Source organism: Amia ocellicauda, chromosome 1, assembly GCF_036373705.1.
Source record: "Amia ocellicauda isolate fAmiCal2 chromosome 1, fAmiCal2.hap1, whole genome shotgun sequence".
NCBI classification, from domain to species: Eukaryota; Metazoa; Chordata; class Actinopteri; order Amiiformes; family Amiidae; genus Amia; species Amia ocellicauda.
This window is the reverse complement of record NC_089850.1, coordinates 5586072-5612574: the sequence shown is the minus strand read 5'-3', so window position 1 is coordinate 5612574 and position 26503 is coordinate 5586072. Positions and strand designations below refer to the sequence as shown.

The following is a 26503-nucleotide window of genomic DNA, read 5'->3' as shown; positions in this document are numbered from 1 at the left end:
ATATTTATATACACCGATCAGCCATAACATTATGACCACTGACAGGTGAAGTAACTAACAATGATAATCTCGTTATCATGGCACCTGTTAGTGGGTGGGATATATTAGGCAGCAAGTGAACATTTTGTCCTCAAAGTTGATGTATTAGAAGCAGGAAAAATGGGCAATTGTAAGGATCTGAGTGACTTTGACAAGGGCCAAATTTGACAAGGGCCCATGGTGATCCCTGTCCACTGCCAAAAGAGCCTACAATGGGCATGTGAGCATCAGAACTGGACCATGGAGCAATGGAGGAAGGTGGCCTGGTCTGATGAATCACGAGTTCAAGGTGTTGACTTGGCCTCCAAATTCACCAGATCTCAATCCAATCGAGCATCTGTGGGATGTGCTGGACAAACAAGTCCGATCCATGGAGGCCCCACCTCGCAACTTACAGGACTAAAGGATCTGCTGCTAATGTCTTGGTGCCAGATACCACAGCACACCTTCAGAGGTCTAGTGGAGTCCATGCCTCGACGGGTTAGGGACTGGGGGGGCATGGGTAAGTGTGTGGGGGTGTCTGTCTGTGTGTTGGGGCATGGGGCGGTTAATGGTGTGTGTGCATGCTTACTGGTTCACGTGTGTAGTGCATGTGCATGATAGTACTGGGGTTAAGGGTTAGCGTGGGAACACGGGGGGCGACGTGATTGGAGGAGCCAGTCATGGGGCCAGAGGGCTTAAATAGGGGTGCACGGTTCCCACACGCTGAGTCAGTTCAGTGCAGAGTGGTTTGTGTGGAATTCAGTACAGTGAGTGCGTGCATGTAGAGTTCAGTTCAGTAGCAGAGTGAGCTGAGTTCAGCACATGTGAGGGTAGCGTGTTAGAGGAGTGTCACTCCAGCCTGAAAAGCACTGTGCAAATAAAGTTCCTGTTCGTGTTGAACCCTGCGTCCTCTAAATTATCCTTGCTGATAGTTTCAATTTGGATACATGATGGACTGGTTTTTGTTCCGGTTGTTGCTGTTGTTAGTTATGTTATCAATGACTGAAGAAGAGATTTTTGTTTTTTCTTTTCATGTTATTAAGAAATTAAATTGCATTGATTTAACAAGAAATATATAATTATTAACTTTGTATTATTTTATGTGTTTTATACAATGGTTTGTCAAAACACTAAACAAAAAATTGCACTACACTAAATTGCATTACAAAAATCATAAAAGGTAAAACTGTAATGTGTGAAAACAACTGTACTGTGCTTACATTTTAGCATTTAGTTTTACTTTTTTCCTTTTTAAAACTGAAACTGTATGCCATCATGCATATTTACTGGAATATTTCAGGGATGGAAGAAGCTGGATCCTTTTTAATCTTTTTGAGAATCAGAGTGATTGAACTGAGATCACATTGCCCTGCCTGCAGCATACTAAGAAATAAAAGTCATGGTTTTCCTTTCTATACAATATGTTCCTCCTTTTGTAATATTGCCATAGCTTTCATATTAGTACCGAGTTGAGTATAAAGACTAATCTAAGCTGTTGTAACACAAACAGCTGTCATGTGTGTTCTGGGAAAAGCTAAGACATTTAGTTTAAAAGATACCTGTAGCCTTGTGAATGGCATAGTGGTATTTATACATGTCTTTATACTTTTGTGTAGGATGTTTCAAAACTGTACAGACAACAGATTTGATAAGTCAATGTAAAGTAAGGTAATCTGTAGAGGACAGTTCATCGAATATACAAACAAAGAAAACTTATTAAGAAAGAAATAATTTCCCAATTAGCATCTGGAATTTGATCAGTGGCAGAGCAGATTAATTCGGCTCCGCTCTGGCTTTTGTCTCTTAGTTCCCATGGAAACAAAACTAGTTGAATAGGATTAAGGGCATTAGTAGCTGAATCTGATTTGCGTTTTTTAATTTTATATTGACAGGAGTTCTGGTCGAGAGCACTATGGTTGTGTTTAAAGCCATTTACCACAAGATAGGAAAACCCAAAACTTCTTTGTCCCAGAAGTGGTGAATGAGTACTGTATGTTATACCATGATCCCAACAACATTTTAGAGTTAAGTCTCTCTCTTGCTTTCACTAATAAGCAGGCTGCTACACTCAAATTTGATTTGCACTCTTCTAGCTATAATACAGGAGTCAAAGTCCCAGTCAGAAACCCTCCACTGTATTCCACTCGTCCTTGACAAAGTCATCTCGTTAAATTAGAATATTATAATTTCACTCCCAGTTGGATCCCCTTGTTAAAACACATTTGCCTTCTGAATGAAAAGGCTTTGTAAATTCAATGCAAAATGACCTTATTTTTTTAATTCAGTCTTTTTTGGTGTCATGGAATATTACTTTTGCAAATTTTTTTGGTGAATTTGCTATCTCATAATTATGACTTAGTATCTCGTTATTATGACTTACTATCTCATAATTTCCCCGTTAGCGTAAGTTGAAATTATGAGATACTAAGTCATAATTATGGCAAATTGATAAAAAAAAAAACATAAAACAAAAATGGGTGAATTTTTTTTTTTGTGGTGGAAATGGTCTTCCATATTTTTAGCATTTTAGGGAACGTAAGAAAAGCCCTTGAGTGTACAGAGGTTTTTCTTTTGCATTCACTTGATTTCCGTTAGTTTCATTCAAGGCTCTGATAATGGTGTGGGGTTGTAGCTGTGTCTCGGTATGTGGGTCTATGAGAGTCAACCTCACTGTCCAGTCTTTTGAAATGCTTAAGCATTGTCATCTTGACTACAAATATGTTATTTAAGACACTATTTTAGTTTAGTATACTTCAGCTTTTCCCTGGCAGGGTATTCTCATTCAATTATTTATTAGTATAACATAATGCTCATAGTGTTTGTTAAGAAACAATGAGAGCATTATGTTATAATAATACATAGTTTTTTGCAGCTTTAGTAAGTGGGCAAGTTTTATTTTTCGACTAATTTATCTTTGACTCGGCATATTTTTTTGTATGTGTGTTTTCTACTTATTCTCATTAAACTCCATTTCATCTTCAATAAAAGGTGGACACAACATTATTCCGCTTGAGAGAGACTGAAACGCAACAAATGCTAAATAATGTAACACTTCTGTACAGGTATTAGAATATAATATTTTAAGATTAGATTTGCCTTTGCTAAGAAAAAGAGGAAAATATTAGCAAGCCATTCAATTGGTGTCACCAATTATCAAGTTAAATATACCTTGGTTCTCTCCCTTAATGAGGCATCCTTTTAACACTATTAATTATTTTTCTTGTTACTCTCTGTTGAATGAAAATGAAGGTGGATGGAACAAATCAATAAGAGCGGTGGATCCAGTCCTGTATGCTACAGAATAGTTCCCTTATTATTAACATTCAAGACACATTGACAAGACAAATCACCAACACAATGTTGTTTCAGGTATACATCACATTCTGATGTGTAATCAAATATAAAACACATCAATAAAAAGGTCCTGATTTTCAGTGGATTCTATTTTCACTGACACGTTCACAAGAACTAGTCTAGATCTGTGCTGATGACTTCTTGTCCAGATGTTCTAGCAAAAACCACCATGTTTTATATGTTTTAAGATTTCACTGATTGCTACAACTTTATCTGGGACATTAAAACATATAATGAGATTTGAGATCACATGCTCGCTCTGCAGACTTGATTAGTATTGAGACAGGGGGAAATGTTTCTGCATTGGTTGTCTGTTTGACGTGGCTGTTGCAATGACACAGATCTCAGTGTGGGAAATGAGAAAGACGTTTCCTGGTCCCTGCGCATCCTTCCTTATTAAATAAAGGACCATTGTCATTGTCAATGATTATACACACAAACTTGTCCCCCGGTATAGGCAACCAAATCATATTTTAGTTTTTAGGTGCATATTTTCATAGTTTGAATAATCGGAATCTCTCTTCACCTTTTCCCCATGATGAACTTTTACAATGTGTTTTTTTTTTTTTTTTTTTTTTTTACTTCTGCCTGTGTGCAGAGTTGTTATTGTTTAAAGATTGAGGTTTAAACATATTGTGGAAATGGGTTTGTAGCTTGAAGTAAACATTTAAAAAACAGTAATGTATTAACTGCTGGTGTGCGACTGTAGTGTGACAAAGCAACAAAGTCAACTTCAATCTTTGAACTGAAACTCCCTGTGCAAGATTTTAGTAACACAACAGCAGCAATTGCAATTGTTAACTTTGTATTTGAACGTATTGTATTTATTCTGCTTTATTACAGAAATGATTACAGAGCTTCCAAAATTCTTTAAACAAACATATGTAAATTCAGAAATATGTTCTCAGTAGAATGTGGATTTTGACAACCAATAGGCCAGAGAATACCTGCTACAAGACTTTTCCCTCGGTCATTCAATTCTTTTCATTTATATTTTGTCTTTCTTGTCAACAATATGAACGCAACATTAGGCAGTTACATTTGAAACTCCCATTATAACCCCTAAAAATTCGACTGGTACAAATTGTGTAAATTGGAATTTGTAAAATGTATTATGCCTTTAACTGCACTGTATTATTGCACTTTGTATTGCTCCTGGACAAGGGTGTCTGCTAAGAAATAAATAATAATAATACTAATAATTCAATACAGTTCAAACAGAAAACAAAGGTAAAACAAAAACTTACTTTAAAGGTAAGTAAAAATATATCAATATTTAAAAGTTGTTACTGATATAGAAAGATAGGTATCCTGAGAAAGATTGTTCCATAAGATTGTCCCAAAGCAGTGGTAGCCTGCTAGTCTATCACTAGTACGTGGGCACAGGTTTCTTTTTTCACAGGGAGACATTTGTATTGTTAGTGACTCATCCTTGTATTGATATTGCTCAGCCTTAACAAAACTCTGACATCTGATGAATATAAGACCCTCTCCCACACCTTTGTGTTCAAAATATATTCACACATGCACAGGCACAGGCACACGAACACACACACACACACACACACACACACACACACACACACACACAAGCTCCCTGGAGTTGGAAATGTTTTCAAACCACTGTGTCAGCAGACTGGTCTTTTGCTCACGCTAGTTTCCCAGCTCTCATTTGGAGACATATGGATAAAATGCTCCCAGACACACCCGAGACAGTGGTCCGCACCTTGAGGTCATGATATTAATTATGATGTTTCTCTTCTTGTCAGGCGAGAGCCAGCGCAAAGAAGTTTCGGAAAGTGACCTTGACAGTGTCTCCAAAGGGAATCATCTTGACAGACTCGGAAACAAATGAACTAATTGAAAACGTCTCCATATACAGGTTCGTAACACAAGGAACCTTATGCATATTTATGTATTATTCTTTATTCGTTTTAAACTGGGGATGTTCGGCTGTGATATATGATGGAGCAGATAGTCTAACTTTGAAATATCTGTCTCTGGTTCTATAGTGGTGGACTGTCCGTCATGATTTAGGTGTTAAATCACTGCATTGCTGTTGCCCATTGTGAAAGAGATTGGACTATAATGTTTGCTTGCTTCTCCAAAAGGAGTTTCCTTTTTGTATAAAAGAAACAATAACAAAAAAAAACAAGGTGTCTGATATTTTATTCTCACAACACAGTAAGGCAAGAATTACTTGCATGTGCAGTAAATTGATACTCTCGAAATAGGATGTAACACTTCAAACAGCATTTTCAATGTTAGACAGAAAACAACAGGGTTATGCTGTGGTTAATCAATGCACATTTAAGAGGCCAATAACATGTGAGCTTCTTGTTTCCCTTACAAATAATAATGGTAGGTAGGAATCAATGTCTTGAACTCTCCTAAAGGGTCCAGTTCAGGGCTCACAACATTTTTGGTTATGTTTGTCAGAAGCCAACTACAGCCAAATTACAACTTCACGATGCTACCAGAATGAAATGTGTCACTGTACCTGCTTACTTTTTTGAAATTCCAATGAGGGGTAACTGCCAATGAAGTTGTGATTGGCCCATCCTGTAAAAGCCTCCACTGAGAGTTATGACAGTGTCCCAGACATTGCTAGCTTAAATGTGAATTATCTCACAGCCTACTGTAACTGGGATTTCCCAAGATGCACAACAACATTGGCCTAGTGTGTTCGTGGTTGGGTGTGTTTAAAGTCTGCCAGGGAGTGGATGTTCGTTATCTATAAGTCTGCAGTTTTACAACATAAGAACCTAAGAAATTTATCAAATGGGTCTTTTTCAGTCCATCTTGCACTTTGACTTTAGTAGCTAATTGATTGCCAAATTTATATTGAGAACTAGAAAGAACCCAAGGACAAGGCGTCTCCATCTTAGCTGGGAAGCTTATTCCAGACCCCAACTACGCTTTGTATAAAGAAGTGCCTGCTATTTTCAGTCCCAAAGGAACCTAATATATTAGTTCCCACTTGGAGCCTCTGATACCTGTTTCATTGCTGCCCTGGGGCAGGAGAGGCTACTGGGACCATGTCAGTAGATTTTGGTTGACTATTACTAACTTCTTTAAATGCAATCGAACGCTGAGTCTGGAATCCTGAAATCAAACTCTGGAGATTTTGAAAAACACTGTAGGGGTTTTTATATAGGCAGTACAGGGTCTCTCTTTTTGCTGGCCCCCAAATGAGTAACAGCAATACAAGCTGTAATTCGTTAAGCATTTCTTTATTCCCTCACCACTCTTCCGAAATTACATTTTGGTTAAATGCTGTGAAGAAGGCAGGAAGAGTTTTATACTGCAGCTTTATTTAGCAGGCAAACGTCTACCAGGAGGATTGAGTCTGATGAGTAATTTTAAACTCTGTGTAATCTAGCTATCCGGGGGCTGGGTCCTGCTCACATACCATAACCTGTATTTTTGATTTCCTTATCTTATTGAATGTCTTCTCTAAGACAAGGGCTAAGATTAAAAGAATTTCTGTCTACAGGTTTAGACATTTCTTACAGATGGTTTCAGCTTGTGTCCTTGTGTGAATTCCCCTTATCTGGAATACTTCCTCAACAGTTTGCTGCAAAGCTGTAGGAAGGCTTGAGATCTGTACCTCACAGAGTTTAATAGTGGGACACCCTCTCTCTGCCACAGCTTTGTCTGCTGTTCATGCTGCTGAACACAAGCCGTGCTCGGAGAATCAAACTGCAGCCATGTGGAATATTGAATCACTCTCTGAATTGCTACAGAGACTAAAGTGTATTACACAAATTGCATTGCTTGACATTTATAATCATCAGGGGTAATAGCATCATACCATCACTTGCTGTGTAAATTGCACCACAGTCCTGTTTGGGGGGTTCACAACTTCAGAATGAACAGTTGCTTTAGAATCACAAGCAATGGGCGTAGACAAGAAGTACCATTAACGTAGAGAAAGACCATTAATGATATACTGCTAGTCACAGTATGTCATGCACTGTGATATACTGTGAGTAGCATCAGGGATATCAGAGAGAGGAGTAATGCATTTAACAAGGCTGATATATTCTAATGGAATAGAATGCTGTATTCTACCAATTTCTTTGGGTTTGTTGTATACTGCGTTGCCTTAAAATGTGGAAATAACAGCTGAATGCTTTGGAACCTTTGGAAAGCTTTAAGACTCAATTTATTTGAAGCCCCTTTGGTTGAATGATTAGAGCTGGAAAGAAACAGGGAAATAGGGTCTGATTTAATAACATCAAGGAAGGGGATGTGTAATCTTTTGATTGCCAGAGAAATCAATGGAACCTTAGTCGAAAGTGTCTTAATCCACTCAACTGCAGTCTTTACAGATTTTTAAAAGTGTTATATGTCATGTGAAAAGATACAATAAATACATGTGACGTCATGCCACTGGGGCACGGGGGGGCACTTGCTCCCCCAATTTATTTCAATTGTTCATATTTTGTATGTCAAACCAATGTAGAAACATTTCAGTAAATATGATTTCTCTTAGATGATCCCTCACCACTTCAGCTACAATGTTCAATTTAGCAACAGCCCCTTAATCAGCGCATTCGCGTCATCGAGTGTGTACCTGGCATCGCTGATATTTGTGTTGCACTTTGTGTGCAAGGCAGCAGGTACAGCACACACTGAACAACACTATGATTATCACAACAGGCTCTTCAAAATTCACTTTGTTTAGGCATTTTAGTGTGTCTTTCTTATTCGGTTGCACTTTGTGCCTTCTTTGTTTTGTTAAAATGAATTATAACAGGATTTTCAAACTTTCTATTTTGATATTTATGTGGTAATGTTCTGTTTTTAATCAGTATGCAATCTGCTTAAAACCAGTTTTAAGGAATATAAATAGTAAATCTATTCAATGTGTTTTGTGTAACTGGGGTGTACAGCATAAGTTGCTGTCAATCATTTTACTTTTGGTACTTTATTATAATTTAAGAGTTCAGGTGCTTTAACCTGAAGAAAAGTCAACAGAGAAGAAAATAAAAGTTAGCTCTAGTAATACTACTAACTTAACTACAGGTACAGTTGCCTCACATCCTTCATATACAGTGAGGGAAAAAAGTTTATGATCTCCTGCTGATATTGTACGTTTGCTTACTGACAAAGAAATGATCCGTCTATAATTTTAATGGTAGGTGTATTTTAACAGTGAGAGACAGAATAACAACAAAAAAATCCAGAAAAACGCATTTCAAAAAAGTTATAAATTGATTTGCATGTTAATGAGGGAAATAAGTATTTGATCCCCTATCAATCAGCAAGATTTCTGGCTCCCAGGTGTCTTTTATACAGGTAACGAGCTGAGATTAGGAGCACTCTCTTAAAGGGAGTGCTCCTAATCTCAGCTCGTTACCTGTATAAAAGACACCTGTCCACAGAAGCAATCAATCAATCAGATTCCAAACTCTCCACCATGGCCAAGACCAAAGAGCTGTCCAAGGATGTCAGGGACAAGATTGTAGACCTACACAAGGCTGGAATGGGCTACAAGACCATCGCCAAGCAGCTGAATGATTCAAAGGAGAACTGGGTGAAAGTGTTGTGGTCAGATGAGACTAAAATCGAGCTCTTTGGCATCAACTCAACTCGCTGTGTTTGGAGGAGGAGGAATGCTGCCTATGACCCCAAGAACACCATCCCCACCATCAGACATGGAGGTGGAAACATTATGCTTTGGGGGTGTTTTTCTGCTAAGGGGACAGGACAACTGCACCGCATCAAAGGGACGATGGACGGGGCCATGTACCATAAAATCTTGGGTGAGAACCTCCTTCCCTCAGCCAGGGCATTGAAAATGGGTCGTGGATGGATATTTCAGCATGACAATGACCCAAAACACACAGCCAAGGCAACAAAGGAGTGGCTCAAGAAGAAGCACATTAAGGTCCTGGAGTGGCCTAGCCAGTCTCCAGACCTTAATCCCATAGAAAATCTGTGGAGGGAGCTGAAGGTTCGAGTTGCCAAACGTCAGCCTCGAAACCTTAATGACTTGGAGAGGATCTGCAAAGAGGAGTGGGACAAAATCCCTCCTGAGATGTGTGCAAACCTGGTGGCCAACTACAAGAAACGTCTGACCTCTGTGATTGCCAACAAGGGTTTTGCCACCAAGTACCAAGTCGAAGGGGTCAAATACTTATTTCCCTCATTAACATGCAAATCAATTTATAACTTTTTTGAAATGCGTTTTTCTGGATTTTGTTGTTGTTATTCTGTCTCTCACTGTTAAGATACACATACCATTAAAATTATAGACTGATCATTTCTTTGTCAGTGGGCAAACGTACAAAATCAGCAGGGGATCAAATACTTTTTTCCCTCACTGTAGCCTACTACAGTGGGTTTAGCAACATAAATTAAAATGTACATTCAGTATTTCTTTCCATTTAAATGAATGACAACAGTCAGGCATTCATATTTGTATATTTGTACAAAAACGAGGTTCACAATTATGCATACTCTAAACATTCAAATCCAATCAACTTTGGACTGAAATGTTTATGTGATATCTAACACTGATCGTGTCAGTGTTTTATATCTGCATGTATTTATCCAAAACAGAAACAAAACAAAACTCACTGCACACTTTGCTAAAACTTTTTTGTTATATTGCATCGGGTAAAAATAAATCAGGAGGGCAGTGTTGTACAATTAGTACAATGTGATCTGCTACTGTGTGGAGATGCAGAAATACAAGTAGATGTGATTAAATTTTATTATTATTATTGTTTGTTTTAGGCCCTTTCCTCTTAAAAACAATAATTAAAAAATAATAATAGTATGTTGAGTGAGGATGCAGAGCAAAATATTAAACAAAAAAGTTTATTTTCTTTTAAAGCCCATGAGAGTGACGTCTCCCTGAAGCAGCTGTAGGATCAGTAGTAGCAGCAATACAGCATTAAATACCAACAATCTGTAACAATCGTAATTTGTTCTGACTGTGCCCCCCAAAACATTTAGCTACATGATGCCCTTGATGTTTACATATAGTTTAATTAACAATATTTATCAAACAAGTTTAAATGACTGAATCACATTGTTTCAAATGAAGAGTGAATACATTTGACCACATCCGATCACTAAGAAAAGGCTAGCAATGGTTTGTGGAAATTAATTTGAAGTCACATGCGTCTGCTGTTCCCAGCATGTTTCCTTGGACACGGCCCCAGTGTCATTATTTAAACGCACCCATTTAATCATTTAAGATTTGTTATTCTCATATGAAGTGCTAAAGGTAAAAGGTAAAGAGTATTTTCTTCATGGAAACAAAAATCTCATTGCAACATTATTATTTAGGTCATGCATCACAACAAGAGTTAAGATCTGAGCATTGCTGTGCACTATTTCTCTGATAGCACTAATTATGTTAGGAAGTCTTTTGAAGTGGAATACTTGTTTCATTTCAATCCTTTCCCCCGGTAATAAAACCCATATCTTAATACTCCTATCTAGTATCAAGCAAATTGATAAGGTATTAAATTCTGGTTCATTTTTGTGTTGTTGTTTTTTGTGTTTAATATAATTAATGTTTCTGTGATGTGAAGTTCTTTTTGGCTGCAATCTGTGTTTAATGTCCCATCGAGCTGCACAATGTGTTTTATTATCGAATGAAGGGATCAGTCTGGGAGAAAGGTGTTACATTGGAAATGTATGACTATGCATGTGTGTATACACTGATCAGCCATAACATTATGACCACCTGCCTAATATTGTGTTGGTCCCCCTTTTGCCACCAAAACAGCCCTGACCCGTCGAGGCATGGACTGCACTAGACCTCTGAAGGTGTGCTGTGGTATCTGGCACCAAGACATTAGCAGCAGATCCTTTAGTCCTGTAAGTTGCGAGGTGGGGCCTCCATGGATCGGACTTGTTTGCCCAGCACATCCCACAGAAGCTCGATTGGTTTGAGATCTGGTGAATTTGGAGGCCAAGTCAACACCTTGAACTCGTGATTCATCAGACCAGGCCACCTTCTTCCATTGCTCCATGGTCCAGTTCTGATGCTCATGTGCCCATTGTAGCTGCTTTTGGCAGTGGACAGGGGTCAGCATGGGCACCCTGACTGGTCTGCGGCTACGCAGCCCCATACGCAACAAACTGCGATGCACTGTGTGTCCTTTCTATCAGAACCAGCATTCACTTTTTCAGCAATTTGAGCTACAGTAGCTCGTCTGTTGGATCGGACCACACGGGCCAGCCTTCGCTGCCCACGTGCATCAATGAGCCTTGGCCGCCCATGACCCTGTCTCCGCTTCACCCCTTTTCCTTCCTTGGACCACTTTTGATAGGTACTGACCACTGCAGACTGGGAACACCCCACAAGAGCTGCAGTTTTGGAGATGCTCTGACCCAGTCGTCTAGCCATCACAATTTGGCCCTTGTCAAAGTCGCTCAGATCCTTACGCTTGCCCATTTTTCCTACTTCTAACACATCAACTTTGAGGACAAAATGTTCACTTGCTGCCTAATATATCCCACCCACTGACAGGTCCCATGATAACAAGATTATCAGTGTTATTCACTTCACCTGTCAGTGGTCATAATGTTATGGCTGATCGGTGTATATAACACTCCCACCTGCACGTTTAATTTCAGCTGTACGTCTCAGGTGGACAGAAAGTAGTTATTAGATTACATGGATGTTTATTTTCCAAATGCATTAACAACAGATGAAAACCTAAAAACTGTGGACCTTGAATATTAGAGTTACCTGCCAGAGATGCACAAATGGTTGTCTTCTGTGAGATTGAAATGGTTAAATGTATTTCACATAAATACATCACCATGCTATGAGAGAAAAACAAAGAATTAAACCATAGAAACAGCATGATCACACTGGGATGAGGTGATATCACATGGCCGTGGACTTTTATTACTCCCTGGCCTGTTTAGTATGGACTGTTTAAAATGAAAGACTTACCCTGCAACTGGGGAATTAAAATGGAAATATAGAATTGACCTGTAGGGGAAGGGATATAAAGCTTATTAATTGAGATTATTGTTATTGTTTATTAGTATAGTGATGGTAATGTTATTATGTATTAATGAGATATTTATTAGTGGGATATACAATAGTTGTATTTGTGATTAATTGTGTATGAGTGAGTATTGGTATTGTTATCTGTAAGTGTTGTTCATTGTTTGTCTGGATGTTTGCCAATTATCACTTGATTGCTTAATTGAGTAATCACAGGCACAATTACTTAATTATTGGTTGCAGGTGTGGTTGTGGGGAACAGGAAGGACTGGTGTGAATAAAAGGAGACAAAAGGAACACAGGGAGAGAGAATGTGAAGTAACAGAGTAAAGGGAATAGCTTGTTAAATCCAATTCTGCAGGATAGTTTATGTCCTGTAATCTTATCTCCTTAAATGAATATCTTCTGATTAATTGTATCCCTGGATGATTATTATTTTTTTATCTTGGGTTTTATAAAGGACCTTAATTAAATAATTGTTTTATAACAACTTGGTTCTTTTTGGGACTTTGTTATCCAGTGAACGTAATCACATGGGTCTCAGAGAAGGGACCTTGTGACACACATTCATATTTTTTGTTTTTTGTACAGTACAATGAAAAAATATGTTTACCAATGATGAAAATGGAGCTGCATGCATTATAAAGGACTTCAGTAATGTAGAGCAGACAACATTTCAACACTGAAAATCTTCAGTGCCTTTTGTCCTTGACAGTTTTGCTTTATTCTCTAGCAATATACAAAGCAAAGAAAATAGAAATGTTTTATCATTAATTTACATAAGCTGTTGATACAATGGAGACTTTTCTGAGAGATTACACTCAAATCAAATTATAAAGCACCTGGAAACCTTGTGAAGCAAGCAGCATATGTATGAGAAATAAAATCAGACTTTAATTTTCCATTGTGTTTGACGGCCTGTAATGCACGGGGGAAAGTGGAAACTGAAAATATCCCTGTTCAAACTCTACGTCAACCTATTATTTCACATTCAAAGAACAGTCCTCTGGGTAATTATGTATTTGATGTAGGATAGGATTCCTTCTAAACTGTTTGTGGAAACACTTTTCTGTTCCTTATGTAATTTCTCTGCACCCACCTGTCGATTTCTTCTTGATCTGTCATTGACGCTCTCTAGGGTATTTCAGTCTATCCGTTAATATCACTTGTATCTCTCCCCTCCTGCTGTTGTGTTGCTTTGGCTTTAAACCTTCTTTAAAAGGTGTGTGTTTAACATACACTGTGAATCCAAATATAACTTCATAAAGAAATGATTATACCCTGGATTATCAACAAGAAAGAAACCTTCCCAGATGTATCCTGTTCATAAAACTATGATACACAATTTCCTAAAGTTTATTGGAAAAAAGTGTCCTTATTATCATTCCTGTCTCTGTTTGTCTCCCTTTTTCTTTTCTTTTGTAGAATTTCCTACTGCACTGCAGACAAAGCTCAGGACAAGGTGTTTGCCTATGTTGCTCAGAGCCAGTTTAATGAGACGCTGGAATGCCATGCTTTTCTGTGCCCCAAAAAGAAGATCGTAAGTACACACATCTCTGTAAGGTGACCTTTATAAGGTGGGATGAAAATAGAAAACGGCACGTCCACTTTCTGTTTAAAAGCTCAGGTTTGAATGCAGTCACCCTGAAAACCAAGGCTGTTTCAGTCCGAGTGTGGATTCTGGACGTTTCCCGTACCTCTGTAACGGAATATTTATTATGCATAACTCTGCTCAATCCCACACACTTTCATATTGATCGGTGTTGGAAGTGTTGGCTCATCGCAGTGGCTTTCACTATGCATGCAATCGCCAGCTGTACAGCATTTTGCTTTAGCTTTAAAGGTTGTTTGGAGTCACTCTTCAAATAAGTGTAGGTTGCCGACTGTATTTCACTTCACTGAGGGAAATAAGGTTTCCACAAATAAACGGATATTGGATAATTTGCGTGCTGTGCTTTCTCTTTTATTGTTTACCTCTGCCTTGTCCCCTCAATCTGGAAAGCAGGGTCTCGGCAGTGAAAGCGAAATCATAAGCTGACCTTCAAACCCTGAAAAGCGTTATGTAAGACATGCTTTTTCAAAGGGGGACAGAAAACAAACTGAGCGTTATAGGATTTGTTTGAAGTTGAATTTATGTAAAGGAATAATTTCATTTTCAAATCCATCTATATTTTTAAGTAACAACAATTGGGCCCATCATACTTTTTTAAAAGGACCCGAGTGAGGTTTTTAAAATTACTTTTTAACTGCTTATTTTCACTCACATGCACTGAAGCTCAAACCCACACCTGACCAGAATTGTGTTGTTTTCATTCTGTTTATAGTGGGAGTAAGTGAAACGTCTATTATCTCCAGGTCAAAGTTGTTCTGGATGCAGTATTTTACCAGTACTAATTAACCTTGTTTAAAATCTGACCGTTTTCTGACCCGTTGTGTGTTTTGTAGGCTCAGGCTGTGACGCTGACCGTTGCCCAGGCCTTCAAAGTGGCTCTGGATCTGTGGGAACTTGCTCAAGAAGGTAGATCACTTATCTCATGATTACACACATTCAAAACTGTTTAGTCCAGGTGATATATTAATTATTGCAATAGTCAGTAATGAGCTTAACTAACCAGTGTAGAACTGGCTCACTGGGGATGAGTTCCAACATTGAGCTTTGGAGACGAAGAGACGAAATTCCTCCAATTTAAAATTAAAACACCAGCACCATCTAGTGGCTTGATTCTTGCAAACATCTTTGGTAGGGTTTAAATTCAACACATTTCGTTCCAGACAAACGTGGAATGAGCGCATCCCTCTTGGGTTCACAGGGGCTGCATTTATTAAGAAAAAGCTGCTGTAAACCTGAGATCATACACATAAGCCATGGGTACAGCTTTCATGTTATTGTCATGTCAGAAACTGTGACTCAGAGGATTACATTGTGAAATCATTTCTCTGTTGTTTTGGAGCCCTCACTAGTAAATACACCTCACTCGTTTAAAGCTATCGGGTGTTATCACCCACTTTTGCATGTGAAATGTGAGTTTACATCCAGTGGGCCTGGATTTCCTATGATTTTGTAATTTTTTCATATATGTATCTGTATTTTTGCGACTGATCCTATACTTCTCTGTGGCCTTTTTTCTTTTGGCTATAAACTTTCTTCTCCTGTGTTTTTGACCCAGACATGCATGTGCATCATCAATTCTCAAGTCAAAAACACTGCATGTAAACATTGGGGCTTGAAAGATTACAGTAAGGCATCCATATTAGTCCTATTCAAATGGGATGGCAATTTCGGAAAAGAGACCAATTTAATTTTGCATGAAAAAAACAAAGTGAAGTGTCGCGGTACACAACAGAATGAAATCCCTTTATCTTACTTCACAGACAAAAGCAAGAAAGTGCATCCGTGCTGCTCCTGCGCAGGAACAGAATCCAAGAGTGAACTGAAAAGCCACTGTGTTTCAGGTAAAGGCAAGTCACTTTTCACAACATTACCCAGGAGTAAAACTTAAAAAAAAAATCTAATACAATTTTTTTTCCATCAAATCCAGACCCTGAAATTAACAGAGGTCTAAGTAAAGAAGAAAACTTAAGGAAGCCATTTTTCTCTTCTTCGTTTCACACCACGTCACAGCACAACAGCCCTGTCCGGCGACCACCAATCAAACATGACTCATGGGTAAGCGCTCTTGAAGTACACTTTTTTTAACATTATACAATGTTGGGAGCACAGTAAAACGACTTTTAAACAAGGTAGCATTACTCCCCGTCACCCCTCTCTCATTAAAAGCTTCCATGGTGGGCGGGCAGCACAAGAGAAACCGGAGCCAATCAGAGTAAAATACTGTTTTATCGGGAAAGTATTTTACATTTACATTCCAATCAGAGTGTCTGAAATTAATTGCACTTACCAGGCAGAGACAGAAACAGAAACAATGGGGAATAGGAGGGGGCTTCCCATAGGGGCAGACCGACTAGTTAGGATGAACAGACTGGACAACACATAGGCAAGTCACAGTAGGTGAGGGCACACACATAGACAGACACTAACCCCAACAACACAATACCCCCAAACACAACAATAATCAGGCAAACAACACAGAAAATGCGCCGCAATGCATGCTGGGATGCTGCCGCAACAGTTCTCCATTAGTCCCGCAGCCGGCAGCAGCAGGAGCGCTACAATATTCACTACAATGTGTATGCTAACCTGATATAAACAGAGACTGGCCGGCATTACCTTTGTCCTTCTGTTGGATATACCTGTCTGGAATAAGCTGCCCACCTTTTCTGTTACATGTAAAACTCTAAACTAATGCCAAATATATCATGCATGGAAACACCCCCCTTCTATAGAATATAGGCCGAATGTACATAACGTTGTAGTGAGTAGGAGTGAGGATCAATATTTACTTGATAGTAGGCACTACTCCCACGAAAGATGTTTTAAGAAGGAAACCATTTTAAAGACAAGAGTTTTCAGAACAATGAACAAAGCAATAGCAGAATAAACGAACGAGTGAATTAAACAAGTCATGAAAAAATACGTAAAAAACATAATTCGAAACACTGACACATTGTTGAACAAAATATAATATAAAATGATATGCACGAAAATAGGCAACATTTCATTTGTATGGATGTTGGGCGCAACATGTAATTTGTTACCCGCACTGTACACCTGTATTGTAGTTACTGTTTTAATGAGAAAGTATTTTACATTTACAGAGATAAAAACATTCCAAATTTTAATACTCGTAGTTGCTGTAGCAATAATCAGTTATTTCCACTGAACACACAGAGCCGCGGAGGCTGGAATGAACCCGGAGCTGCGCCTGCGCAAACCTGTGCCGGAGCCGCGCTTTCTCTCACTGCGCCTCAACCGCAGAGGCTTTAGACAGCTCTTCAGTGTTTAAAACTAGAGGAGCTGCGAGAGCATTTTCAGGGTGTTTTCTCGCAGATATTTTCTTGATTTAATGCAGCGAAACTGTAACCACTCCCACTGTATTGTTGGGCGGGATTAACTACAACTTTAACTACACAACTGTACATCATGGGATTTACATTAAAAATGAGAAGAGAGTAGCATCTAACTAAACACGAAAGCGCGACTGAGTACAGTGGTGTAGTGTTGTAGTAGCGGCTGTGTGAAAGCTGGGTTTTATTCTCTCACGTTGTGCCAGAAAGGAGCTGTGAGAAGGTCGTTTTGGGGCGCAGATCGGGTCAGATTTGATATCGCGATAGTTCAGCAGCGCGAATTCCATTCGCAGACATGCGCTAATGCTTCTGCGAGTGACTTGCAGCGCCAACATTTTTTACTTTATTGGGCCCTCAGTAAAGAGACAGTAAAGAAAAACAACAGATGGATCTGTCTGTAAACCCATCAGTATTGCTGTGTAAATATGTCATGTGTTGAAGTAGTCATTATTTAAATTTTAATACATTAACATGTTTTTTTTATTTATTACTCAATACAATACAATACAGTTCTTGTAGGATAATGTACACCTTTTGTATTTCCATTCAATTAGAACAATGTAATATATAATTTATGTATTTTAAAAACTGGTTTGTACACATAAAAAATGTATATATTGATCAGTCTTTCTGATCTTTTTCATCTTTCTGAAAAAATGTCTTTTTTAATCTCAAACTTTTTAAATCACCATGTATGAAAAACATTGTTGCAGTTTGTCCTTCTTCAACTGTTGCTAGACAATGGCATGTATACCACGGTGGGCATGAGCATCCAGACCTTTTTAATGGTGCATGTTAAGTTTAGCCTGGTTGTATTGGCCGCCATGAACAATTTTAAATTTAATTCATCTGGAGACACATATCGGTAGAGCAAACAATGAATAAACTGAGTACTTGACTAGCTAGGAAACTCCCAGCTGGTAGCAAACCAGATGAAACACATTATGGCGTTTCACCCATAATGCCAAACAGAAATCTCCCGCGGAATATTGCGGATACAGCTTTCCCACAATGAACTGCAGCGAGGGACATAGGGTTCACTTTTGACTTGATATAAATTCAATTTTAATTTGTTGTTTGTTTTGAATGTTAGCGAAGGTTTATTATTAATTGCCATAATCTACCTTTCTCTCATTCTTTTTTTCTTTTTTCTGATTAGGATGTAGAAGATGGGCTAGATGATGCTTTCTCAAGGTAAAGCTTGGTCTAGTATATTTTTTTTAATCTCATGTGCAATGTACAATGTATAGTAAATTTTATGATATTTTACAAGCTTTTTTATATTCTGAAATTAATGCTAGAGATTTCTAAAGGTGCAAATTCATAACAAAGGCCATAGACAAGAGAAATAGTGATTTATTAATTTGGCCAAAATACAGTTTGAGAATTGTACTATTGTGTAATTTTTGTGCAAATTATTTGTGCATAATTTTCTCAAAATAACAACAAAACCTCTGCATCAACAATGTGTTGTGTATTGTGTTCAAACAGTAGCATCCCAAAGTTTACAGTTTTTTACCATGCACTAAATAGCAACATTAAAGCAGCAGTAACTCTTTTGGCCACTAGATGACACTATCATCCCACAATAAGACCTCAAATGGTTCATTGTTGGCGTTTCTTTTAGTGCTTCAATTCTACTAAAGACAATTTGCTTGAGCCAAATGGGAAATGGCATTCGAACTGTTTGGGCTCAGTTTATTAAAATGATATGACCTCCTGTCCCACCCAAAGTCATGAACAGGAAGGGGAAGAGATATCTATCCTGAGACTCCATTTATTTGTATTTCCAGAATTCATTACATTTAATGTAATTCCACATATGCCTCTATTATTTGGTAGCCTTGTAGATTTGCAGAAAATAAGTGTGTATATATGTAAATAGTCTTATATGTGTTCATGTACAATGCCAGTTTATTTTATTTTTAAATGTAATTATATGGTGCTTTGTCACAGCATATTTGTACTGCTTTCAGGACATATACATCTGCAGGTGGAGAACACTACACTATCTTTACAAAATAACCAAATTCATCTCATACCCTTATTTATTTTGCTGTTGATGTGCTCTTTTGAGGGTATTCAGAAAAAAATGTACTATTTCTTTTATTTGAATATTTTGAGTTCTCTCCATCTGTCCAAATTGTGATTGCAGCAAAATCTGTATTCATATCATATTCCCATCTTTAATGTAGTGGCTCATTATTCTGTCATCCTTTACTTAATTGGATTATGTCCATTAATTAGCATTTATCAAAAACATGTATTAAATATTCATTTGATTTTAAGCAGTTCAATCAGCGAGTCACCCCCCCACTCTGTGGCCTGGCTGGTGAGATATCACAGATGCACAGTCAAGTAGAAGCAAATTGAAATGTTACACTCACACCCACATCAATTATTCGCACTGACAACACAAGGAGCTCTCACACAGCAGGGGAGACGGACCTTAAAGGACCTGTGGAAACGGGTTTTCAATTAATTTTGATTTGACATTTTCTGCAAGGAGCTCCTGAACCTCCTGTTACTGTTCTTATTCACTTCATATTCCTCTAATGACTCTTGGAGATTGAAAGCTGAAGACAAAACAAAACAAGAAAAAATGATTTCATAGTCAGCCCATTACATAGTCCATTACACACTACATCCTCCGCCTCACACTGAAGATATTGTAACCAAGGGCTGGTGTCACGTTTGTGCAAGCTTGATGTTTTCAACTCCTGCTGTCCCATTTGGGAGACAGCTATATCCCTGCAGAAACCCCCCGACTGGAGTGAGTCTCTATCCACTCGGAGAACTTAGCACATTTTCAGATCCCTCGCATATCTCATGCTTTTAAGAACAGGAGTGACAGCAGAGCGACAGCAAGTCATATTTTGTATCTGGAAACCAGGTAAAGCATTAGATAAAACACCACGGCATCTCATATTTCACCCTGCTCAGATGCCACAGCTGGATCTACTCAAAGATATAATTCATATATCAAAACATTATGGATTCATTTAGCAATACATCCTACTGGTGCAACCATAACCCAATTTACTTTTATGAGGAAAGCACTATATCTGGCAGTCTAGCAGTTCTTAATGTACTAAATATGTTTTGACATCTGAACAGATTATAGTATCCCCTTATATGTAAGTCAAAAATGAATGAGCAGCTGGTGGCGATATTTCAGTAGCTGCCCAGTGCTGTTGAAGATTATTTCTGAGCCGTACAGAGCACAATTAGTATTTTTCCTCAGTCATGACTTTCCAAAAGGATGCAACATGCCGCATTGTCCTGTGATCATGTGCATTGCTTTCCAGAGACGTGAGTTTGCCATGTAACGCTCAGAATATGGGAAGTGAATGAAGGATAGGAAGGGAAGTGCTGCCAGAATGCTGATAGTTAAATACACATTTTAAAATATAAGACAATAGAGATTTCTATAATGAGATATGATGAAGAATGAGCAGAACACTGCAATTGACCATTATTATTATTTGATAGCTGTTATTATGGGATAGATAAGATTATTATTAGTATTTGTAGTATTTTTCTTTAATTAAATTAGCAGTCCCTTTGCAAAATATACCTGTTGTGAACGGGGTTTGGGCAGATTTGAGTTTTTAGTCTGATTTCTGTGTGGGAATGCTGAGGTGTGCTGAGATGAGCAGGCTGGCTCCTCTGAAGGCCAGTTCATGAGGAGGGGGTGTCTTTCTCTGGGGTGCCTGAGACCGAGCCATCTCCAGCAGGTTGTGTTTTATTTATTAGTGGTCATAGCGTGAAGGTATATAAATGAGCAATAAAAGACCTCTGTCAATTGAGATTCATAGATCATGTGGATGTTATTATCGCTTTACTGCAGGATGTGTGTTAGATTGGGAGGAAGCTAATGCAGTGGAAAAATCCTCTCTATCCTCTAAAACAATTATTTCTGTTCACTTGACTATATCATTCTGCATAGACCTTAAAACAACATTAATACAAAACTAAAATATAGGAACTATTGATAAATAATTGTGGCTGCTGTTAAAATACACCATGTGATACACATGCTTTGAAAGGTACACTTTGGTAGATGGAAGTAGGAATGTTTTGGGATTTCCTCACCTTTGAAAGAGTGTATGTATCCAGTATTCAGGAATATGTCCATATTTCGTTTCGCTGTGAATTGTAATGCATTAGTCATTCCATGTGAGCACACAGCTTGCTCTTTGAATTCAGAAAGCTTATATAAGCGTTGCATATATAAGCAGATGTAAGCACATTCGTTTTGTTATTCAGTAATATATGTATTCAGACAGAGTATGTTTATATATCATTTACAGTCTTTTCTGTACTTTCCAAATCTAGCAATTACAGCGATCACCTGTCCAGTTAAAGGGATAGTTAAAGACTATTCTGCTGTGCAATGTCAAGGATGTACAACATAATTTACATAAAGCTCCTTGAGTGAAGTAAACTGTGATGTATACAGTGTGCTATGTGCAATTTTAATGTTCATAAATGTGATCCAAATTGGAATTTCCTGCTCAGATATTAGCAGTAATTTCACTCAAAATGAAACCTACATTTTTCTTTTAAAGTGCATTTCATAATTTCAAACACTCAGTCTTCAGAAGTACTGCTTGGAATCAACTACAGAAGACTGCAACAGATTTGAAATGAGATATTTTGGGGGAATGATCCCTTAATTCAGCGTGGGGCATCAGCCCATCAGAGAGGATTATGTCTGTGTGGGGCTCGTGTAGCACGTGTGGGCGCGGAGCCCCAGCTCCAATTCGTTGCAAACCTGGAAATGGATCCCAGTCCTTTAGGGTCCCGTCTCTCTGTCTCTAGTAGAAAAGTAGACTCATCCAAAAGGCCAAAGTGATTAATTGCAATGGAATCTGTCAACCTGTGCTTGTGTTCTGATTTTTCATGCAGCAATGTGGATAGTGAAGACATGGACACAGGTAAGTGTGGTGGCGTAGTAAGGCATTTTGATATAAAACAATGAAGCATGACTATAAATGGATTAAGTCAAAACCACAAACCAGTGTACAGTCAGTGCTTTTTGAACAAATAAGTCAAAATGTGAAAAAAATGAAATATTAAAAGTCAAAAGTAATGATGTATTTTCTAAATACACAATATCCAGACCATAAATGGTGTAAATGTAACCCTCTACCACTTCTTGGTTATGTGGAAGTATCATGGAACCTGTGGAAGTTAGTGGATATTTAAAGTCATGTTCATTGCCAGTACATGTTACAAGACAAACACAGAAAGAATCCAGTCAATATTAATCCTCATCGTGGTCCAAGTCAGTGAATCTTCTGAAGGATTCTGCAACTATAAAAAGACCTACATCCCATATAGAAGTTCAGGACTAGTGGGTTAGTAGCTACTCAGTAGAGTCTTGCCCCAAATGTGCTGTCAGGAAAGCTGCAAGCTCACTGAAACCCAGGGGCAATGATTGAAGATCATTTCAACGTGGGTCCACAGGAGAAACCTCTCCTGACATGGCAGCATTGAAAGAAGAGACTAAAGGGCCATGTTTTTACATTAGATGATAGAAAAGTTTAACATTCATTACCAGTTTGGCTTTGAAACTGTCCCAGTGTAGCTGTACTGTTCAGCCAACTCAATCTCCAGACCTCCATCCTACAGAACAGAGCATTTTTTCTATTTGATAACAGACTTGGTATGTGAATATGTATATTGATTGATACGTACATTGATTACAGAAGTAGAATATATTTACACTTTATGTTACTTTTTGAACTCCAGCTGTAGGATTTTGTATTTTATTTTTAATAAAGGAAGAATAATATCCCACAAGCAATCTAAAAGTAATCAGAATATGTTGCTGACTTGGACAAGTGTGTTTAATAAGCTTCTTTATAAAACAAAATTATCTGTGGTCGCTGACAGAATATGTTTTAAATAACCCTCTCACTGTTGTGTGTGTATATAGATGTTCTTTTATTTCTCAAAGCTTGAATAGGACTTCTTGGCTTTTATTTGATTATTATGTCTGCTGGAGGGCTTAAAGTGCCTTTAGTGCATTTCTACTCCCACTTCCTTAACCCTGAGACCAGCTATATTGATATATCTGTAAAGTGTTTCTTTTGAAGCGACTTTACTAGCAGTTTGCTCTTTTATCCTTAACATTACAAGCAGGGAAGGTACCAATTCTTTACAGAAATGCACTCAGTTTTACGTTTCAGGTTCTTTTTGGAAAAGTGGCCATTTGAGCCCTGCAAAGAGGAACAGGTTTCTTTAGTTTTCAGCACCTATTTAGTTCAGGTTCAGATGTGAAAGATTAAGCCCTGCCATGCCTGAGATGCATACTTGTAAGGATCAGTGTGTGTAGAGACAGGTTTCTAAATGATGGAATGATGCACCATTGTTGTGTTGTGCTGTTTTGTCAGACTGGCGGAGTCCCGGACCGGAGCGCAGTCTTAGGATGCAGCTCTGAAAACCTGCGGTGCCAATCGGACTAGCAAAGCAGCCATCTTGGAAACACGGACATGTCCCAGTGAAACACACGTGGACTTCTGAAATACAGGGACTCCGGTTTCTTTCAGTGGAAGGAAATGTCTTCGTTTCACGCAAGCAGTCGTCTCAATTACTCACGTCATCCAGGGTACAGGGATGTGGATTGGCACCATTTCTGGAACTGTCTCGCCCAAAACAAAGATCCCTCCAGTATTTTGTCTACATCTTCTACTAAACCATGGGATAAAAGGCACTGAATCAAAATACCTGAGGTATATGCGATGTTTGACTTTGTATTTACAATGTGTTTGCTTTTAGTTGTTATCTGTCATGAAAGCAATGCTGGGATCCATTACAATAATGTAGACCATCTAAATTGTGCCTCTTTTAGTTGTACATTAATTTATTTAATTGGTGCTTCCTCTTAAAAACAAAGGAATCTATTTGCAAGATTTCCTACTGTATTCTATGAAGCAGATTGTGATATGTTTGCCCCTTTGGTGCATTTAATTTAACATTTTTATAATCAGCCATTGGACATTGTAGAGAAAATCAGTTTTCTGTGAAATGTACAGGATCTTTTAGTTTTTCTTAGGAGATGCACATCAAATGTATCAATGTCTTGTTGCAGGGGCCATTTTGTTTTCCATTAGTTTAACGCACCAAATGTCCAACCCAACAAACAATTGAATTGATGCATAGTCACAATTAATTCATATATATATATATATATATATATATATATATATATATATATATGGATGCTTATTTAAGGGCTTCTCCCTCATGAGTGGAAGTGTTCGTGTTACAGATTAAATACTGCTTTAAGATTGGCTGAAGTAAAGTCACTTGGACTAAGTTTGTGTTGTCGGCTCTAATGAAGGCCTTGTTGTTGCAGGTCCATATTCACAAAGCTTTTAACAAGTGAACTATTTTTTTTTTAAGTATGTTTTTGATTAAATAATGCCAATTGCTCTTTTTTTTGTTTCGCTTTTCCCTCATTATTTGCAAGTGTGAATTATTTTCCTCCCTCTTGTGCCCTAAAAAAACAACTTTAACTTCAGTAAGTGTTCCCGCAGCACTCTGATCCAGCATTAATGAGGAATAACATTCAGGGACATAGTCTGCACTTAATGGCTCTGCGATCTGGAGATGAATATCTTTGTCTTATAGTCCTGCATCCCCTGACGTGGCTGAAACGAACACTGCCCAGCCCTGTGTGTATCCTGGCAGCCACCACTGCAGAATCATAAAATCAGCACTGCTAGAGTCAGCAGGTCCTGGACCACACCTGGGATCTCAGCGCTGTTGGATTTATCCTGCTTTCTAGGCTGATCAGAGAACTATAACCATAAAGCACAATGCCATTACATTGCATTTTCCACCTGTTGCTCATCGTTAAGAGAGGTGAAAGCTTAACAATATATTTGTGTGTATGTGTGTGTGTATATATATATACACTCACCTATAGGATTATTAGGAACACCATACTAATACTGTGTTTGACCCCCTTTCGCCTTCAGAACTGCCTTAATTCTACGTGGCATTGATTCAACAAGGTGCTGAAAGTATTCTTTAGAAATGTTGGCCCATATTAATAGGATAGCATCTTGCAGTTGATGGAGATTTGTGGGATGCACATCCAGGGCACGAAGCTCCCGTTCCACCACATCCCAAAGATGCTCTTGGGTTGAGATCTGGTGACTGTGGGGGCCACTGTTTAGTACAGTGAACTCATTGTCATGTTCAAGAAACCAATTTGAAATGATTCGACCTTTGTGACATGGTGCATTATCCTGCTGGAAGTAGCCATCAGAGGATGGGTACATGGTGGTCATAAAGGGATGGACATGGTCAGAAACAATGCTCAGGTAGGCCGTGGCATTTAAACGATGCCCAATTGGCACTAAGGGGCCTAAAGTGTGCCAAGAAAACATCCCCCACACCATTACACCACCACCACCAGCCTGCACAGTGGTAACAAGGCATGATGGATCCATGTTCTCATTCTGTTTACGCCAAATTCTGACTCTACCATCTGAATGTCTCAACAGAAATCCAGACTCATCAGACCAGGCAACATTTTTCCAGTCTTCAACTGTCCAATTTTGGTGAGCTTGTGCAAATTGTAGCCTCTTTTTCCTATTTGTAGTGGAGATGAGTGGTACCCGGTGGGGTCTTCTGCTGTTGTAGCCCATCCGCCTCAAGGTTGTATGTGTTGTGGCTTCACAAATGCTTTGCTGCATACCTCGGTTGTAACGAGTGGTTATTTCAGTCAAAGTTGCTCTTCTATCAGCTTGAATCAGTCGGCCCATTCTCCTCTGACCTCCTGCATCAACAAGGCATTTTCGCCCACAGGACTGCCGCATACTGGATGTTTTTCCCTTTTCACACCATTCTTTGTAAACCCTAGAAATGGTTGTGCGTGAAAATCCCAGTAATTGAGCAGATTGTGAAATACTCAGAGCGGCCCGTCTGACACCAACAACCATGCCACGCTCAAAATTGCTTAAATCACCTTTCTTTCCCATTCACACATTCAGTTTGGAGTTCAGGAGATTGTCTTGACCAGGACCACACCCCTAAATGCATTGAAGCACCTGCCATGTGATTGGTTGGTTAGATAATTGCATTAATGAGAAATTGAACAGGTGTTCCTAATAATCCTTTAGGTGAGTGTATATATATGTATTATATAATATATTCAGT

The 26503-nt window shown here is 38.5% G+C and overlaps 1 protein-coding gene across 3 annotated transcripts in view; it reads left to right on the top strand.

Moving 5' to 3' along the window:
• Positions 1-24773, top strand: part of LOC136752806 (low density lipoprotein receptor adapter protein 1) — a 68928-nt gene extending 44155 nt beyond the window's left edge. For 2 of the 3 annotated variants that reach the window (XM_066708480.1, XM_066708652.1), the window contains exons 3-10: positions 5145-5257; positions 13787-13901; positions 14807-14879; positions 15734-15814; positions 15901-16028; positions 18486-18520; positions 22238-22266; positions 23728-24773. In XM_066708480.1, coding sequence (XP_066564577.1) covers positions 5145-5257; positions 13787-13901; positions 14807-14879; positions 15734-15814; positions 15901-16028; positions 18486-18520; positions 22238-22266; positions 23728-23774 — 621 coding nt within the window. In that variant the 3' untranslated portion in view covers positions 23775-24773. The remainder of the gene's footprint in view (positions 1-5144; positions 5258-13786; positions 13902-14806; positions 14880-15733; positions 15815-15900; positions 16029-18485; positions 18521-22237; positions 22267-23727) is intronic. The other variant, XM_066708564.1, reaches the window with a different exon arrangement.
• Positions 24774-26503: the final 1730 nt, after the last annotated feature.